Genomic DNA, 20,082 nt, shown 5'->3' with positions numbered 1-20,082 from the left:
TTTTGTATAGGGTTTATTCTAGACTTAGAACAGAGTAGATGTAACGTGGTATTACCTGTTGGGGTGGTTACTCGCAGATAGATGCAACAACCGTGTGCCGTGGAACTGGATGCATCTGCAAACCCGATCAACTCCACTGTGTCTTCGTCTGAAAACCTTACATTTCTATTGATTTGAATTGGTTCCATGACTCTTAAGTCTTCGGTGAATTGGATCCATTCCCTTTCTACATCATTTGGAGGGCATGAATTCCAATCTGTGTTGTTGATCCATAACTTCTGCATTATTGATTTTGCTACTACTATTATCGGATTTATGAAACCGATCGGATCGTAGCACCTACCTATATAACTAAGTATGCTTCTTTTTGTGAGTAGATTTGTATCGAACGTTCCTGGTGAAGTTATGATAAAATTATCCTCTTTAGTATTAATCTGAAGACCTAGGGTTTTCATATTGTAGTTGTCTTTTTGCAAATCAATACTGTCAAAGTGTTGATCCTCCAATGGTATATCTGACAAAACCAACTCGTTGTTGGAGGACCACTTATGAGTGTTAAAACTGCCTAAACTCAATAACGAGCATAATTGTTGTTTAGCTTCACGTACTGTGGCTAAATCATTGTGAGAATACAACACGTCGTCGACATAAGTGTTGTTCCTTAGTATGAATGCAGCTAAGGGATATTCATTCTCATACCTGTTAGCTAGTTCTATTAAACATCTAGTAGCTAAATAACTCGAACTCTTGAGACCATAGGTTACCCTATCTAGTCTAATGCATTTTATTGGTTGACTGGGATCGTCCCTCCAGAGAATGTTTTGCAGCGATGTGAACGCTGGATCTACCAGGATGTTCCTGAACATGCGCTTGATGTCTGAGGTAATGGTATACCTACCTAATCTGAACAACAGCATAATATCAAATAGATCTCTCTGAACCACAGGACCATTCAACTGTAAGTCATTCAATGATACTTTTTTGTTTGTTTTCATGCTCGCATCAAACACCGAGCGTACTTTTGTTGTTTTACTCTCTGGCTTAATTATTGCATGGTGAGGCATGTAGTAAGCTGCCTGTTTATTGATGTCATACATCTCAATGTCGACATAGTGACCATGACCAAGAGATAAAAATTCATGTATGAATTGTTTATATTGCATGAATAGCTCTGGGTTTGCCATTAATTTCTTTTCTAAGTTATGAAATCTTTTCAGAGCCAAATTAAATGAATCACCTAGTGTCTCTTTTACTTCAGACAGAGGTAATTTCAAGCGCAATGGAACTTGAAACTGTTTATCTTTGAGTTCTACTGAATTTTGGAATATTTGCTCACAGAGCTCATGTTCTGGAGACTTCTCTGAAAATATTTCAGGTACTTTTTCATTTGTCCAAAATTGGCCTAGTGTTTCATTGAGATCCATTTCACATTTTAGCACTACCTTATTACATAATATTTGACCCTTAATGGAACCTGTCGGCAGACTCCCTCCGATGATGTGGCCGAAGTGTGTGTTAAAGATGTGCAGATCATTCTGAGCTGGCGACTGCTTCCCGCTGTTGTTGGCAGGAGTCACACTGCTCTTCTCCGGCAGTAGCACCTGAAACATTATGTTGGCACCCATTAACATGTGAATGTCACTTGGCACATTGAATTGCTCGTCTGCCCATTCAATGTTAGATGGAAGCTGTAATTCATCTAAATTGATTTTAGATTGGGGCAGTTGAGAGGTAATCTGATCGGTGACGTGACAGGTTACTGTGGTCTTAAAGGCTGATTTCAGTGAATGAATCTCCAACGGGACGCAGTATTTCAAATGGTTCTTTGCATTTGATATGCCTATTATATTTGTGGCACTTTGTTTGGGAGTTAAACCCAAGAGCTGGACTAGTTTTGAGGTGACTATTGAAACTTGAGATCCACTGTCCAGTAGTGCTTTGAAATGAACCTCTGTACCATCCTTTGCAATAGCCTTCACTCTAGCTGTGGGTAAAAGTACATTACTGTTATTATTGCCTGTTAAAGTAACAGGAGGTGCGAGGGCAGGCTCATTGTAATGCACCAGAGTGTTGTGGGGTCCTTTGCACTCAGCACATCTGAAGTGAAACCTACACTTTGAAAAATGCGCACCAAGACAGACATTGCACAGCTTATTTTGTTTAACAAAATCTATCCTCTCCTTGCTCGCCATCAACTGAAACTGTTTGCAATTAAATAGCTTATGATTTGTAGACTTACAATTTAAGCAGGTTGGCGGCTTGTCCGCTGCGGCTGCATGTGCTGCTACCTTCCCGTTGTTCGACCATCTTGCTTGTGGTTGTTGGTGGTGACTCTGGTCGGTGCCCTCCAGCGCCAGAGCCCTTTTGTCCAGATAGCAGAGTAAATCCTCCAGGCTGGGTTCGGCGTCCAGGTCCCGCTCGAGTTGATATGCCCGAGACGTATAACCATCTAATTTGCGCAGAATTATACATGTTAGTATGTGATCCCAGTATATGATGTTTGGATTGTGATTTTTTATGGCGGCTACTTGTTGCCTAATAGCTGATACAAACTCTCTTAAGTTGCCTGCTGTTGATTTTCCTACGGTCCTCAAATCCAGAAGGTTGCATATATGTTCATTGACAATTCTGTTCTTATTCTCATATCTATTTTTAAGGAGTTTAAGAGCTTCCTGATAGCTTTCACCTACCAATGGCAGGTTCTTGATGAGATCAAAAGGCTCTTCTCTCACAAATGATCTGAGATAATACAGTTTTTGGATGTTATCTAGACTATTGTTGTTGTCAATTAGTGACATGAATATGTTTATAAATGGTACATAATCTATGAATTTACCTGTGAAAGTTTGTATATCTATAGGAGGTAACTTTATTGCACTTGTAGCTGGAGTTGAAGGTACAGTTGCCGCTGGAATCTGAGGTGGTGACCGTGAATTTATCTCTTTGTTTAAAATGGTGGCAATCGTATAAAACTGGTCTTCTACACTTGCGAAATCCTCAGAATCTTCGTGATCTATGCACAAGATTTCTTTGCTGAGGGATTCGTACTCCAGAAATGCACTATTTACTTTATCCAATTTAAGTTTCAGTTTCTAGCGGCAACTGTGACAACTCATTTCTAACGAAGCTATATAAACGTGTAATGGTACCTTTTACGAAGCCCCTTGCGGATTTTAGCTTTTTTAAATCCATTTTTGGTTGTAAATACAATTGCACCACTTAACTTTTAGCACTTATAGTCACTAATACTAAAATATTGTTCGATGTCAACCGAAAAATGGCGGCGTGAGTTGAATTTTCTGCTTTGCACTTTGCGTTTGCGACTTTGACGGCTGCGGCGGCTCGGCTGACAGTCGGCGGTATCTTCGTGCGCCGGATGCTCTCGGCCCGCAGAATCGCGCGCGCCGATTGGTCGATGGCACTCTTCTCAGCGCTGACTCGCAGATTCGCGCTCGCTGATTGGTTGTTGGTGGCGCTGATCTCAGCGCAGTCTTGCCAACCTCAACGATCGAAATTGCACCTTTCGCTGCGTTCTTGTTGCACACCACGATGGATAATTTGCGTGGAGCTGCAAGTTTGCACGGATTTTGCGTTTGTCGTACTTCCCAGCTTACCCCTCGATCCGAGAAGGACCATGGAGCGGAGTGGACTGTATGTGGTTGGTTTGTAGGCCCTGGGGGTGCTTGAAGCTCGTGGGAGTAGTAATAAACGGGAATTGTGATTGATCCGTGTATTTTCGTGTGAAGAGCAGAAACGGAAGAGGAAGTTGAACATAGACAATGATATGAAATATAGAAATCATAGATAGATAATAATCATAGACAATTAATGTTGCTAGCCAACATAGTGGACGCTTTAGCTATTGATATGTGTGATAGACAGATAGGGACAAAACAGTTCAATAGCTAAAGCGTCCAGTAATTTTATGAATAAGGGAGTCTTTACGTTTTGCCAGTGCTAAAACTTTTATACATTACGGAACCATATAAAACATTTCTTCATCCAGGTTTGTCCGTTTTTTGTCGAGTCGCCGTTGAATTGCTTCGAAATTGTAGCCAGTTGGGGTTAATGAGGACTTTTGTTAGCTTTTTGCGAAACTGTTGTGTAGCAATCTAGCAATACGTTGAGAGAAAGATCATCTATTAAACAGAGGTTTCGGTTTCATGGTTCTTTTACGAATTCATTGTAATTTTAAATCCTATGAATGAGAGAGGAAATTCTGAAACTAAAAGCACTTTTGGAGTGTATTCTAATGATTTCAGTTAGTTAATTTTATTTGTTTAGTACCTATACTTACTAGCTTTTCTCGCGTGCTACAAATGGGGCGACCATTTGCGCATTTAATCATAAATTTCTTTTTAAACTACCAAAATAAATGGCTGACAAAAGGAAAGTTCACATTTCCTTATTTTTACTTCCAGGAATCCAAGGTGGTATTTACGGGCTTTATTTCAGTTCAGCACAAAATAAACGAAGGAATGAAATAGGAGAGTGCTCGTTTGGACAATTTAATCCATACTTTATCGGACTACTCAGGGCTGTGATAGGTAGATAGGTACCTCCTGTCCGTTCACACGGGTTTGTCCATATGAGCGTGATGTTGGGTGAAATTTATGGAAATTGTCACCATTAAACAATAGCTAAATTTCCACACTGTTTAACGGGTGTGTGACACATTAGCTATCCAGTAGCGCGAAACTTCTGTTTAGTTTTTGTGGTAAGACCACAAATGTTAATCTTCAATTATATTATATACCTAATTAGGTACGTTTTAAAGACACGTTGTTTATTTTTAGGGGTCCATAAGTAACTGAAAAGGTAAATACGGAACCCTTATAATTTTGTTCTCTGTCTTGTGTCTGTATCTATCTATCAAGTCCTTTGCAAGCCCATTTATCTGGGAACTCGTGGAAGTACGTGGAATCCATTAAGTTGAAATTTAATCCATAGTATAATGCAAGCCTATGGTCCCTTGATGCTGTAAACATAATAATTATATCAACGAAAAAAAAAGATTCGACGATTTAGCTACCTAGATAGTTTTTGGCATCTCTTTTTAGATACATCTAGTTTTGGTCATTCGCACCGTAACCACAACATTCTCAATTCCACAGTCTCTGACAAAACTCAGCAATCAGAAATGAGGCACGTAGCACTAAGTTAACGCTTCGCTTGTAAACAATGGAGACTGATTCGAGCATTACTATTGTCTGAATATTAGATCAGAAGTATCTGCTCACCGTGAAATGCGGAATCAAATTGTTTGTCTTCGGATAAATTGAGTTATGTGAAAGTTTTGATATCCCTTTGTTGGGCTTCTGGCTACTTCACAAGTAAATAGGTAACTATAATATAGGTAATATTGTTTTCTGAGAGGGACAAATATAATAATGTTGTAGGGATTCTTTATATTAAGTCTTAGTATATCCAATGGATCACGTAAGATATTTTTATTTGTAAATGAAAAAGTTTCACTTACATTAAATGACCTAAATTTATTAAAACATTTAATTAAAATTTCATCACAATAATTACGTTTTTAGTTGGTAATAATGGGCTGTTAAATGAACTTCAATATTGCAGATTGGAGTGTTTTGGTGATCTCCTTACTGGAACTGTAACTTTTGTAATATGTGCAATAAAAGTATAAATAAATAAACTGTTTGATTGCATGTGAGTGTATATATTTTATGAATTATTAAATAACCATGTAATCATTATATTTAATCTAAATATAAAGGTACCGCTATAGACTTTTGGTAAATAATTATCTCCGACCTAAGCAAATTAAACACTTTTTCACTTATAAAAACCCTCTCCTAAAACTTATTTAAAATAAATTTTGGCGAGTAATTAAAGAGCTGATAAAACAAAGTAAGGGTCTGTACACAAAGTTATTAAATTTCATGAAGGTTATTTTCAGAAACTGCCTTCGTGTCAGGCGATACACCGACGAGTTACCATTACTTTCAGGAAAATCCGATGGGGAGAAGTGAGATAAATATAAAGAAAATTAAACGTATAAAAGGTTTCAAGCCCATATATTGAAATCTTTATACCTACTTCGCCGTTATAAAAAAAACAGTTGGAAACATTATAATTTAGATACCTACATAATACATACACGTCTACTTTACCGATTCTGGATGATCACTCTCTAATTTGAGGAAAGATATTTCGATGTTATCGGTCACGGTAATTCACTTTCGTCGATTTGATGCTCACTTTAGTTCAATCTGTGTCTCATTTACAATGTTAAGCTTGCCTGCACCTCGCCCGAACCCCGACTCCGCCTCGACTTCTTCAGTAAACGTCAACCTGGGCTCGCATATAGAAAACTAGCTGATACCGAGCGCTTCGCTTCGCCTTAAAAAAAATCTTTCCCAGGGTCTAGACCGTATACCAAATTTCATTCAAATCCGTTCAGTAGTTTTGGCGTGAGAGAGTAACAGACAGTCACAGTTACTTCATCTATAATATTAGTTAGGATATAGAGAAGGCGCGCCCCTTTGTCGCCGCCGCCGCGGTCTACGCCGCCGCCGCGCCGCCTGGACTATCGTGCGGTGAGCGGAACGCCTTACAACGTCACTTCTACCTCCTTGGTTGTGCTGAGTTATTACCCTATATCGGAGAAGCGCCAATTAGCCTCGCGGGAACGCTTGATTAATGAAAGCTTATGAGTATTCCAAGCACAAAGAAAGGTTATTCGATGATCATGTTGATGATGCCGTATTCCAATTATCAACGCTGCCAAGGCTGGAGGGCTGTTTTCGCTTTACATAAAACAGATTCGTACAATCGGTACGTTTAATTCCGAAACTTCGTTATAGGTATTCGTAAGGCAGTTTACTCTCCTGGATCATCGTTCCCGTATGGGTCGATTTATATCAAACAAACACAGAGAACATTTTTTCTGACGACCTTAGGCGGGTGTTGTTTTGGGTGGCGCTCCTTGGGAGAGGCCTATGTCCAGCTGTGGATGATTATTGGCTGATGATGAAACCACAACTTGTATTCATTATAACGAACAAAGACTAGTGCAAGTGCATTTCATCGATATGTTCTGTGTTCGATCTTAATGCCATAAATTTTGAGGCATCGACGACACACACACATTATCAAAACACTCTTCTTTAAGGATTGTAGGTTAAAAGTTACATAAATACCGTGGAGATGACGCAAAGATATATAATTCTGGAAACGCTGGTAAAGTACTTCCTCTAGAATGGCTAATAAAAGCAAGATGGTGCTTAAATAAAGGAGGATGCAGCGCATTTTGCGAAGTTTAATTGTTTCATTTGTAAAAACAAGCAGGAATTCAGAATTCATGTGGGAAAAGATTTTGCTTTGTTCCTTTTCAAAGACAAGATTTTATTATAAATTACTAAGAATTATGTACCTCTGACTACCCCTTCGGGGATTACAGTCTTGAGTTCATATGGATATAGATATTAAGAATTACGTATAAATGTCTCCTAAGACTGACGAACCTTTGACTATCGTTATGCATAATCTTCTTTGTCGGTTAGGTGACAAATACTAGAGCTGGACTAAGCTTTGTCACAATTATTAGTTAACTTATTTTTACTAGAAGTGGTGGAAAAACGTCTGTAACAAACTAAACAGAGCCGCGAGCACAGGATTCGAAACCTCCGTTTACGTTGCGCATCGTCAAATGTCAAAATGTAACAAATTTGTTAGTTCCAAAAGTGGCATTTGTTTTTTCCATATGTTTGTGTAGATTCGAATAGTATCGAACCCTGTGCTCGCTGCTCAGTTCAAGTGTTCCGTCTTATTATCCCTCACATATCGAGGTGTCAGTTTTCTTCTTGCGAGGTACGCACTTTTTTCAGAGTCCATCATGAAGCCGCCATTTTGAAAACGAGCGGCCACACCAACCTGACCTGTCGGATTTTTTGTCGTTAATTCAATCCCTATCACTGTAGAGTACACCAAGGCAGACACTTATTTAAACAATCGCGTATACTTTCCGGGCTTTTAAATGTTAAAGTAGTTTGAGTTTCATACCCTGTCAACTAATGTAGCTGTCATCAGCCTACACTAGTAAATAGACATACATTACGTCTCTCTCAAGTAGCGCTACAATCACAGACCTGTATTTGAGTAGACAACGCAAGTGCATGTACTTCGCGTGTAAAAAGGGAGTGAAATTATCTTACTTTAGCGCAGTGTCATTAGGGACGTTCCTAAACTAAATCGTTCAAGTGACGTGACTGACGTGACAGTAGGTATAAAAATAATGGCACGCTTGGTTTCTATACAAGGAATGAGACAAGCGTTGTCTATTCAAATACAGGTCTGTGGCTACAATACTATGGTTTCAGCCGTCCTCATCCAGATAAATCCATTTTAAGGGAATATTACTTATCAGTAATCATTACTTATATTTATGGTAGAGGATGGGGATTGTGAATTTTCAAATGCATGCTTATTTTTTTACCATATCCAAACTGGCGTAGGGTTTATCACTATGGTAAATGTCAAATTAGCATCAGTCGCTGACTGCCCAGCGTGAGTCGGACGAATATATAAAGTACATTATATCTTATTCTGTACTAAAGTCCCATTGATTCTATTGGTATCACTACTTCCTACTCTGTATTTTCCTTACACTGTGCTGTAGTAGACAGAGTGAGCCTCAGTAATGGAGGCCGGCCTTTATGGGTCTTCAGTAAGTTTGTGGTCGAATTGGAGTGAGGGTAGTGGGGAAATTGGACGTTGTGTTTAATTACTATCAATCTGTGGAAGATTGCTAGATGCAGATGGTGTTCTGACTAACGATAGAACAGACCAGAGACCTTTCTAACAACACGCATCCATTTTTCTCAGAAAACTTATAATTTACTTACGTATTTTCCTACCATATGCACAGAGACTATTGCAAAATATTTTTTATCTCATTTATAACTACAGGGTTTTGCAAAAGTCGTCAGACTCAGGACGCCATTTTCGACAACTTTTGTTCTTCGACTTTGTTAATTACTTTCTAGTTCTACGTTGTTATTAACTATACAGCACAGCAATAGGCAAGCACCTTTATTAGCAACGTTTGTTAAAAAGAATAGCCCATAAAATCGAAGCCAAAAACAACACTTTACTCGAATGGTACTAAAAAGGTAACATCTAGACCAGCACAAAGCACCGGCGAGGCCAAACCGCCTATCGGCCAGGCACTTGGCAAGCCAACCAACAATGCCATATTTATGGCAATATGGCCGCCCACCCCCACAATATATCTCAACTTGCATACAACTTGCCACCAATATTTCCCACCGTCTAATTTATCGGGCAAAACAATCGTTTGTATCAATTCAGACAGTTGGTATGCGAAATCAATAAATAATTTGCGATGTAATTGTGATTTATTGGTCGGCTGCACAATTACGTGCTACAGCTGTTTGTCAGGGGAAATAATAAAACACAGTTAAATACACATAATTTTCGTGGCTGAAATATACGACTCTGGGGGAAAGACGAAAAGAAGGCAGAACGTTACTGAAGGAAATAAATAAAAGTGTTCTCTACATTTCAGCTTACAACTATTTTTTTCTGGAGTTCATCTGTGGATCCTTAGAGTATATATGTGTGGATCTCAGGTTCAAGCATTGCTGACATAATAATCATACCTACATAAGTATGAAAACAAAACATGACAACACAACAGTTGTTAAGAAAACCTACCCCCTGAGTCACCTATTTTGAATCGTAGGTACTACCCTTTTTTAAATAACCTGTATAAACATGGGGGCCGGGCCATTTTCGCTTCCATGACTCGTCAACAGCAGCAGTGTAATTTGGAAAGCAGATTTATAGTTATATGAGAGAATAACGACTTATATTTATTATTATGTGAAAACCAAACATATATTGTGAGAACGACGGTTCATTATTTTCAAGTAATTTAATGTTTTTTAACACATTCTAGCATGTTTTATGATTCTGCATCAAACATAAAAAGTTAAATAAGTACCTTATTTTGTTTACTGAAAGAGGCAGATTATAGGCAGCTTCAATAAAATTATAACACACTTATGTCTTTTACTGCAAACACAATTTGGTCTACAACCCTACTTTAGTGAGAATGTGATTTAAATTACACACTAACAGAATACACACCATTGTTAAATAAGTACTCACATAACAGCGGCGAAGGGCTTGTCAACTAACCTGAAGTTCAAACTACAAACAGCCCAAAGTACAGTCGTACACACAAGTGCTTAGTGACTAAACTGTCTCACTTTACCCTCAGCCAGCTATTCACTGGACAATCATTAGCGCCGATCGCTGCCCATTTCCCTGCTAATTAAGGCAAACTGTCCAGGGGATGTTTGTTTTCACCGTTCGTTGTTTTGTGCGCGAGTGTACTTTGTGTAGCTATTTACCTTGTGTTTGTAGCTAGTGACACGTTTCGTCGACTGTTAAAGTAATTCTATGGTGTTAAAGTTAATTCGATTGTAAGAATTTAAATGTCCTTAGGTCTTAGTATCGGTTTCTGAGTAGTCAGAGTTAAAAAGCCACCTATGTTTTGGCCTCTATATACTACTTCGAATTGATCGAGAATCGAACCTAAGCAGAGCTTTTATTACTGCTATATTATATATTATTATGTACTTACTGGTACCAAATAATATTAAAAATAATCGTATGAAATTGTTTCACATACTGTCAGTTGACTTGTAGAGAATGCTTGTAATATAAAGTTCACCCTTTGTTCACTTAGTTAAATATTTAGGTTTGTATTTGAGCAATAAATACAAAGACAAGTCACCTGCTTTTCACTCTCTTTCATCCTGTAAGATGATCTAGTAAAGAAAACATCGTTGGTTCCATGAATGTCAGTATAGCAAGACGTAGTTGTTAAAAATGTAGTTTCTAGAAGTCGTCGAAACATGTCAGAATATGAAAATGTTCATCTTTCACAGTAAGGAGAACTAGTCAGAAAATCTATACGGAAAACTTTACGTGCTAGTTTCAATCTAAAGATCTTTGTTCTTACCATTGTTTTACCCCCCAACCAAAAAGGGGGGTACATACGTTTGGAATGTCTGTGCGTACCAGACAGCTGATGTTTTCGAGGCTTGATGTTTTCAAGGGGCCCAGATATAGACAGCTGTAGACAATGCTATAGATAATACGTTTAATGAGTGTATAAGTGTGTACTACCTTAGAATAACAAGTACAGTAGTAGTACTACGCAGTTTTATGAAGATGAACTTTTAATTTATATTAAGAAAGCAGTGGTAAATGATCGACTGACGATGATGATAATTATGATAAACTTTAAACAGCAAGTCATTAGTCACGCCTGTGCTCATTCAAGCTATCAGCCTCATTCCAAGAGTCAGCAGGAAACAAATGGCAAATACAAGTCCAAAGTTCGATACAATGTCAGAGTTCCCGAGCGGCGCGGAGTGCCACAGAAATGAAGACTTACTGCCTTTGTTGTAACAGGGAACACTTTCTTATATAAGAATATATTGCTTATGTCCCAAAGTTACTTTGTATTTCTGTCTTTGCAACTTTGAACGTTTCCGCGCGATACGAGTTTGCATGAGTCCTGAGAGTAGTTTTCAGAGAAAAAGGTGTTAGTGTTGAATGTTGAAAAGTGTCTTGTTGCATCTTCTTTGGGCCGTGATGGAAATTGTCTCTTCCATCCAAAGGTTGCCTGGTAGAGATCGCTTAAGCAATAACACCGCCTTTTTGTACTATTTTATATACCTATAAGTTATGATATTGTAATGTTTTCTTTAATGGTGCAAAATAAATAGTATTCTAATATATTCTATTCTATGGTGGCGTCACGGGTCAGAGGCGCGAGCATAGGATTCGATACTATTTTTGAATCCACACGAAGGGTCACTTTTACTAAACGCTAAACGTATTTAAATCAATATATATATATAGGTAAGTTCTTTATGGTATATTTATCACTTCCTTATCATAATACGGTATCAATAGGCTTTACATTATAACACAAATAAATAAATAATGACATAATGTGAGTATGTAAGTAACTCAATAAATGTTACTTAATATTTTTTACGTGATTTTATGTGAAAATATGTTTTTAAGTAATGTAACTTTATGGTAGAGACGTAACTTGATATATCTACTGTATAAATACCACACATTTAATCGAAAAAGGCATCATTAAGTGTGTGCACTTCAAACAAAATGTCTTCAAGAACCATTTCTTTAGTCGCTGTGTTAGCTCAGGTAACCAATATCTTTAGTACTTACTTAAATTCATTACAAGAGATGTCACGTTTCCAAAAACCGTTTTGTTTCTTTCTCTCACGTTGTTGAATGTAAATAATCAAAAAATATATAACTATGTATTTATATTTCAGATCGTGTTCTGTTGCTATGGGATTCCAATTCTCAACCCTGGGAGCGTAGGGCCTAGTGTTTGTTCCACGCTGAGCCCAAGTGGAATATCTAACCTGGATCCCAGCAGCCTCTTACCGAACGCTTCACCTCTGCAACTCTCCCTGCTGAACCAATGCCGGGAATCCAGCTCCAACATCGTCCTACCAGGGTCTCCATGTGGAAACCCTTACAACACCTACTTGCCTGGCTCCAGCCTTTCACCCAATGCTTATGCCACCCTCATGGCATCGTCACAGCCTCTTATAGAGAGCATATCCAACGCTGGCCTCCTCACTGTGTCCAGCTATTCGCCGATAGCTCCTACAGGCGTCTCCATCACCGCTGAGAATCTGGTGGCAGATGGCAACGTGGTGGTCTCTGGTAATTTACCGTTCCTTGGTGCTGTCAATGTAGATGGTAACTTACCGACCGCCGGCCAGGGTGCGGTTGTGTACAACTCTGCTCCTGGAGTTGGGTTGTCGTCATCTGGGTGCACTGACATCGGGGGAGTCAACCTCGGGTTGAACGTTGGACTCAGCCCGGCTAATGCGGCTCTCTTAAACGGAGTCCCATCCTCAGTTCTAAACTCTGCCAACCTGAATAACCTAGCGTACAACAGACTAGGCACAGGTTTAACTTATAACACTCTTGTCGAACCCTGTGGTTGCAAGTAATTTAAAGATTGTTATTATATTATTTTAATAATAAATGTTATGTCGTTACCTGTTTATGTTAATTTTTATTTAGCTGTCCATTTGAAGCCTCTATGGTAAATTGATTATTAAATAAATAAGTATGTAATTTGATAATGAATTGTGTGCTACGTGCAAATTAATATAAGGTATTGAAAAAAAGGAAATTATAAATAACAGTTGAAAATAACTATGATTAACTATTTCAGGGCCATTCACTTTCGTATTCCCTGCTTTTGATTTTGATGAAATACCTTCAGAGGAATGCCTTGAACCAGAAATCATAAATGAAGATATTATTGATGACAATATAAATGAAGAAGAAGATTAATAACCTCACAAAAACTGATGATTGCGAATACTACTTACCTAATTGAAATTTCACAAACATAATATAATGAAAAGTCAGCACTCTTTCGAAAACATTAAATAACTGCATTGCTAAATGGTTGTTGGTCTTACTTACTCAAGTATGTGCTATGAAGTTCATAATTCAGCTACGTAAACTCATATTAGGTCATTGTAGTTTTGAACAACTAAAAATGCTCGAATGTGATTACGACAAAACGAATTCTTATACGGCTAAATTTGGCTTATTTCAAATAAGTTTCCTATTAAACAAATAAACCGCTTTTTATAAGGGGCATACTATATATTTCGGAGCTACGACAACCTAATATTGCACCCAGTTTAGTAAACATACAAAAATACTTTTTACACCGCAAAATAAGCGATAACAACACTAGTAGTAGGACGCGTACATAACAAAATCTAATTCGATCCAATATTTCCACATCCGAACTTGGAACATTTGACACCGTTTCTGCGCGCTGCAATAGCTACAGAGCAGACGTGACATTTTCAAGTCTCTTTGAACTTGACAATACAGGGAATGGGGGATTCAATAAAGCGACGGCATGGAATGAAGTATGAAATACGCTTCCTTTTAAAGATTAGCCTCTATTGTGGAACTGGCGCGGATATCAGCAGGAAATTGTCCAGCACTCGGCTCTACGTTTTGTGATTTAGCAAAGTGAACCGGCGAAAAATTCCTTCACGTCTTTTCAGGGCGCATTCTTGGAAACTCCGCCCGGTCAAAGAGCCGCCCGATAAAAGGCCTTCTTAAGTATTTAAGTACGGAACTTGCTTGCAGCGGCGCTTACAGGATTTCCGAATGCTGAATTCTTTAAACTATAGTTGGCTTTTTATGTTTAAATATCAGTGCAACTCAGAATTTTAAAGGTTTTTTTACACTAGCGGGTATTACTAGGACAGCCAGATTGAGCAGTTGATATTTTGTCGAAGATGGGGGATTAGAATCCCAGCTTTGAATTAGGTAGGTACCTAGCTCTTTTTATTAAAACGTTATTTGGCTTTCCCATTTAAAACAATTTTCAAATACTAAACTAACGCAATTAGGTACATTCATTCAAAATTTGGTCTTAATTTATGATTATTTATTTACAATATCTTCCGTAGAATTGTCATTGTATAACTCACTGTATAGTGCTCGCCGGTGACCTCTGAACATCACAATAATGTGAGCCTAGCATAGTATATTAAATACTTTATGATTATGAATGAATCAAACGTGATAACTTTATCCGTCTCCTTTACCATATTTAAATACTAATTTATAAAAAATAAGAGAAGAACTAATCTTAAAAATTGTATTGTAACAGTCGTTATTTTTATTGTATAAATCCTTATTCTATAAAATATAATTATTAACTAATTACAGACTTTTCTTGGTTTCGCTCTCGTCGTCGCTGTACGACTTGGCTGTTTCTCCCGGTTTCAGGAGGTTCCCCACAATGTCGTACTTCTCTGAAATAGAAAAATTATAAGTTAATAATAAATGATAATATTAATATGCGATCACAAATTTATATTTAAGTACTATTTGGGATTTTGGAAGAGAAGTAGGTATCAAAAGGATATTTTGAGAAAAAATACTCTTCATACGATTAAACACAAAAAAGTCTATAAAGTTTGTAATCGAATAGGTCACTCCTGAATTCGATTAAACTTTGACGTAGATACAAAATGAATAACAAATGAATGCTATGTAAAATACATGCGCATATTCTAACCGCAAACTGTTAGAAGTGACACATTAATAAATGTTTTATATTTCACGGCAAATAAAATGGCTGACATACATGCAAATATTTTGAATTATTTGTGGTTCTCTGGTTGTTCTATTTTGGGTAGGAACAATGTTTTTTGGGATTCATTTGATGAAGCAATCAATGATTGTCGTAATATGCATGTGCAAAAAGTGATTTTCAATATCACAATGCATCAAACCTAATTGACTATCTACAATCAACTTTGTTAACCCAGATTTTCAGGTCAACTGTATTACCTCTAAATTGTTCCTCCCATTCCTTGGCCGAGGCAAGTTCATCAGCTGTGAGGTCACTGACGTCATCAAACTCCTTGTCGGACGCAGCTACTTGCCCAGTGGCTAGACCCCTGGTCGCGTCTTTACCGGCGAACGCTGAGTATGGGCCTCCTGAAAGTAAGAAAAAAATATTGATTAACTACACTTAAAAAACAAATAAAAAATCAAATAACTGCCTATGAATACACTCGCGGACAATTAAAAAAAACCATTCATTTTGTTCGCGAGTGTATAAATTTTAACTATGCTTGTCTATAAAGTCATAATTATTTACGTTACTGTGTGGTTTAGTAGTAATAAGTGGGTTAAACCACACTCTCTCGGGAGAGGCATGTGAAGTTTAGGAAGAAAAACGAAACAGCGAGTTTCAATGCAAGAACTAAAATTAATTTGAAATGAGAAAAAAAAGATCCCGACGAATTGAAAACCGTTAAAAAACGGTATCTTCGTATAGAAACAGTTCTGACCCTTAATCACGCTAAGCATAACTAATATGCATACATTTCCCGATTTTTGACCACGAACTGAAGTTTTGATTTTTAATAAAAATAATCATCAAATAAAAAAACTCAAAACAGTGTTGTAAAATTATACATAAGCTAAATGTTTGTGTTTGTAACCTAATGATAATGATGTTGATAATATAATTGATGTCATGATATTTAGATTCTTTAGAATACGACCTCATTAGTTTTTATGCTAATCTCTTTTACAATTTACGGTATCATTGACTTACATTAGAACTACTTGTAGTTATGTGTCTTCTTGAACATAAAAGTAATAAACTAAGTGTTGATTAGTCTTGAACGAGAATCACGGTATCAGCTGATTTGAATGGCATGGGATGTTATTAGCCGTATCATCTGCCCCTCTAGTACGGGTTTTGTTATTTATGAAAACGAAAAAAAGTTTACGTTTTCTCCTGTCATCTGCATACATTATATGTCAAAAGTTTCATGATAGTTTCCATTACAGGCGCCATATAGTATGCGAAAAAACATAAACTACTACTAAGTACTAGACCCTCTGCTGTGCTCGAAAACCGAACGAACGAACAAGAGCTGTCATGCAATCGGTAAGCCTAATACAATGAAATAGAGTTGTGGTTATCGCTGCATATTTGTTGTTCCGAAGTTTCGGAGCGCTGTGCCAACCTCGGCTCTATCTCGTTGTACAAAGCGTGCCGATTGCGTGACAATTCGTGTTCGTTCGTTCGTCAATTTAGAGAGTGACCCCTTTGACGTTTATAATAGTGATATTTTGGTAAAAAAACATCATCATCATCATCATCATCATCAGCCAATAATCATCCACTGCTGGACATAGGCCTCTCGCAAGGAGCGCCAGAACACTCGGTCCTCGGCCTTCCTCATCCAACCACTTCCCGCCACCCGCCTAAGGTCGTCAGTCCAGCGGGCAGGAGGGCGTCCCACGCTGTGTTTGCCTGTTCGGGGTAAAAAACATGACTGACAAAATTCCATTTATTGTTAGTCGATAAATATATTTATTTTAGTAGTACAAATCACTGTGGTTATCGTCGAAACGATATCTGCGACGCATTTCACAGTTCTTGATAAGGGGTTCCGCTCATCTGGCATAATCTTTATTGACCAAAACTCATTTCGCATAACTCGTATGGTCTAAACTTTTTTGGCCGAACCATCACTTTGCCAAGACTTATGTGGCATAAGGCTCGTTTCGTCTAAAACTCTTTAGGCACAATCTTTAAACACCTAAGTTTCGTTTGCTCAAATTTATGTTCGTCTATACCTATGTATAATCTTGTTTATCCTAATGTTATCTTAATAAATAATATATTAAGTATGTAGTAAATGTACAAATAGTGGTATTTTTCTCCTACATCCCGAAAATCACGATATTGTATGATCAAAAAATCGAAAGTTAACGACCAATATAATTATTACAAACCCCATGAGATCGAAACCTAAAAATAGGTGCGACGACGAGCAAAGCGAGGAGGAGCGTGTTAGGTGCACATGTTCATCAAAACCAAAGCGGAGCGCAGCGAAGCGGAGCGGGGCGTTTTCCAAACAGCGGAAACAATACAAGGCACCAGTTTGCGCTATGTAGGGAGACGCTCCGTCAAAGTTAAAGCCAAACGAATATTATTACTTTGTATAAACCTATGCCATAGCAATATTAGGCTATTCAAGATTTGGCCATACCATTATTAGGCTAAACAATGTTATGCGAAATAACTTTTTACTAAACGAGATTTATGCCATACGATTTTCGGCGTAACGAGACTTTGACCAAACGTTACTATGCAATACGAGATTAGGCAAAAAAATCTTATGCCAAAAAAGGTAGAACCTTATCAACCCTTGATAAGGCATGGCTTGTTGATACACAATCATATTATTATGTAGGAACAATCGCTAAGGTACCTAACCTAACGATTATTTAGAAATGAAAATGTTTAAGTACTTATACATAATACGCACTGACACCATTAGAGCCACATTTGAACTATAAGTTGGGCGTTAGACTAAAGTATTCCACCTCAAAAAAAACTAACCACAACGATTCTTGCACTTATTATAAAAAAATCGGTTGTTATATTTTCTCGTAGTCACAACTGCGCAGGAGCATAATAATTGAGGGGAAACGAAACACTACCGTGCGGGCTTTTAAAACTATACCTTATTGTCGTGTATAATAATGCCTGTTTTTGACCGCCATGGCACTTTTTATGATCATTATAATATTACAATGAGCATTATGTCTTATTTATGAAGATTTAATGAGTCCATTATACATACTTATTATATCGAAAAGACTTTCCACATTAAAACGATGATAGTTATACAGCTCATAATATTTTACTTAACCTACATTTTAAGTTTTGAAATGTTTGAGGACCCCAAACCAAAATGTTTATGGATGTGTTTCTAATTCCAGCAATACAATGTTAAACCTCGCAGGTATGTGAGATAGTTATTTAATGTTATTTATGCGTTCCATGTAGCCGGAAACGAGGGCACAACGTCAATAACATGCAAACTGTACTGTATTACACTATATAAAGAGACACGATACTAAACGTCACAAACACGAGTTAATTACAGGGAAATAGGTACCACTCAAGACACAGATCAAGGAGAACGATTCTCGAAGCATCACCATTCGAAAGACGACAGACTTTATGATGCTAAAACTCTTTGCTCAACTCACCTGGACCATAAAACCTCTTCCCTCGGGTGACATCGAATATCGTTCCGTTTACTGCAAGCAACACTCGCCCGTCCGGCTGCGTGCCATCAAACTTCCCGAGCTCGGCCACAGTCAAATCTTTCCGGATCTTCGGAAGGGCCGGCGGAGGGGGGGGCACTTCAACATCACCCTCGAACTTGGACTTCACAATCTTATACACAAGGTACACAATCACAAGAATCAAGATCAGATTGATTGGGCTGGTGACTTCGTCCCATAGGGTCTGTTCAGCCGGCGCGGCTTCTTCTGGCTTCGACATTATTATTACTTTTAACGCACGTCTAGCCTCGACAACTACTTGATGTAAACTGAACTGATGTGTTGCGTCACCAGCCGTTTCATGCTACTCAAGGTCCGAGGCTGAGTAAGGTCAACCGGTATACCTTATCATTATACCGCTATTATTACCATACTTTTTGTGAGATAACAGTCCTTTTAACGTCTCGTTGAGATTGTGACTTGCATTTTTGTTTTGTTTGGTTCCAGATAGGTAGTTAGATAAGCTCTTGTTTTTTATTTTCCAAAATGACACTGATTGACCGATTTTAAATTGTTTTCGCTTATTGTAGGTATTGTCGAGAGACTTCTGTTCTGTAATTTGTTCCCGGTATTTGCGCACGCGGCGCTAAGTTACAATCTATTTTAAGTCCAAAGGTCACAAAACTTACAATACGATGTTTATAGCAATTATGACGTTGTTGAGTATGGATGTGCAAGTATGTCGTGTGCCTACAATCTAAAATAATACAACCACCTCATAGGTGTTTGATTTTATTTTTGTACAAAAAACAAGCACTTAAATTTTAATAAATTTTGCAAAACTAAGTCCCATAAATGGTACGGTGGTTACGGCCTAGGGCTAATGTTACAGATGAACGAACTAGTAATTTTAGTTGTACCTATAATAGGAATTCACTGGAGATTTTACAAAAATATGATAATTATGATTGCAAGTAAATAACTCATCTACGACGCAAAAATTAAGAACTCTGTTTAAGTACATACCTACGTTTTTTGTCATCGACAATGTTCGACTTTTAACATTGACTTTGAATTATTCCCGCTTTTGAAATTCAAATCTTTGTCTTACGTTTTTCATCCATTAATATTTATTAAACCAGTCGCGTACCTAAATTTAATAAGAATGTATCGATTATATTTTGTCACCTTTTATACTTCTTTTAGACTAAGATTTCATTCAACTTTAATCCATATCAATCTAAATTTATAAAATCCTTCGGTCTGAATGAATGATTTTCTAACGCCACTTCGTCTTGTGAGGTCTCTAATCAAATATATAGTTTATTTACCAATATTTTTCGTACATACACACGAGCATATCATAAAAAGGTGTATTTA

At 37.6% G+C, this 20,082-nt stretch overlaps 3 protein-coding genes across 4 annotated transcripts; 1 reads left to right on the top strand and 2 right to left on the bottom strand.

Annotated features, from left to right (window-relative positions):
• Positions 1–241: 241 nt before the first annotated feature.
• On the bottom strand, positions 242–3,416 carry LOC119693757. 2 transcript variants are annotated; one of them, XM_048624831.1, is made up of 3 exons: positions 3,150–3,416; positions 2,240–2,449; positions 242–1,601 (listed from the first exon to the last, which is right to left on the bottom strand). In XM_048624831.1, exons 1-3 carry the CDS (start codon positions 3,190–3,192, stop codon positions 1,531–1,533), a joined length of 324 nt encoding a protein of 107 aa, XP_048480788.1. In that variant the 5' UTR covers positions 3,193–3,416; the 3' UTR covers positions 242–1,530. The 2 variants fall into 2 exon arrangements, with proteins under 2 accessions (XP_048480788.1, XP_048480787.1); XM_048624830.1 differs by lacking the exon at positions 3,150–3,416 and having other exon boundaries at positions 2,240–3,082.
• An 8,729-nt stretch (positions 3,417–12,145) lies between these two features.
• LOC105389105 (chorion class CB protein PC404) lies at positions 12,146–13,118 on the top strand. Its single transcript, XM_011560171.3, has 2 exons — positions 12,146–12,237; positions 12,372–13,118. Exons 1-2 carry the CDS (start codon positions 12,196–12,198, stop codon positions 13,062–13,064), a joined length of 735 nt encoding a protein of 244 aa, XP_011558473.3. The 5' UTR covers positions 12,146–12,195; the 3' UTR covers positions 13,065–13,118.
• A 1,620-nt stretch (positions 13,119–14,738) lies between these two features.
• LOC105389104 (membrane-associated progesterone receptor component 1) lies at positions 14,739–19,088 on the bottom strand. Its single transcript, XM_011560170.3, has 3 exons — positions 18,685–19,088; positions 15,451–15,600; positions 14,739–14,909 (listed from the first exon to the last, which is right to left on the bottom strand). The coding sequence occupies exons 1-3, from the start codon at positions 18,980–18,982 to the stop codon at positions 14,818–14,820; spliced, it is 540 nt and encodes a 179-aa protein (XP_011558472.1). The 5' UTR covers positions 18,983–19,088; the 3' UTR covers positions 14,739–14,817.
• Positions 19,089–20,082: the final 994 nt, after the last annotated feature.

The sequence above is a fragment of the Plutella xylostella genome, chromosome 13 (assembly GCF_932276165.1).
Source record: "Plutella xylostella chromosome 13, ilPluXylo3.1, whole genome shotgun sequence".
NCBI lineage: Eukaryota > Metazoa > Arthropoda > Insecta > Lepidoptera > Plutellidae > Plutella > Plutella xylostella.
The sequence above is the reverse complement of the archived record's forward strand: the minus strand, read 5'-3'. Positions and strand labels throughout refer to the sequence as shown.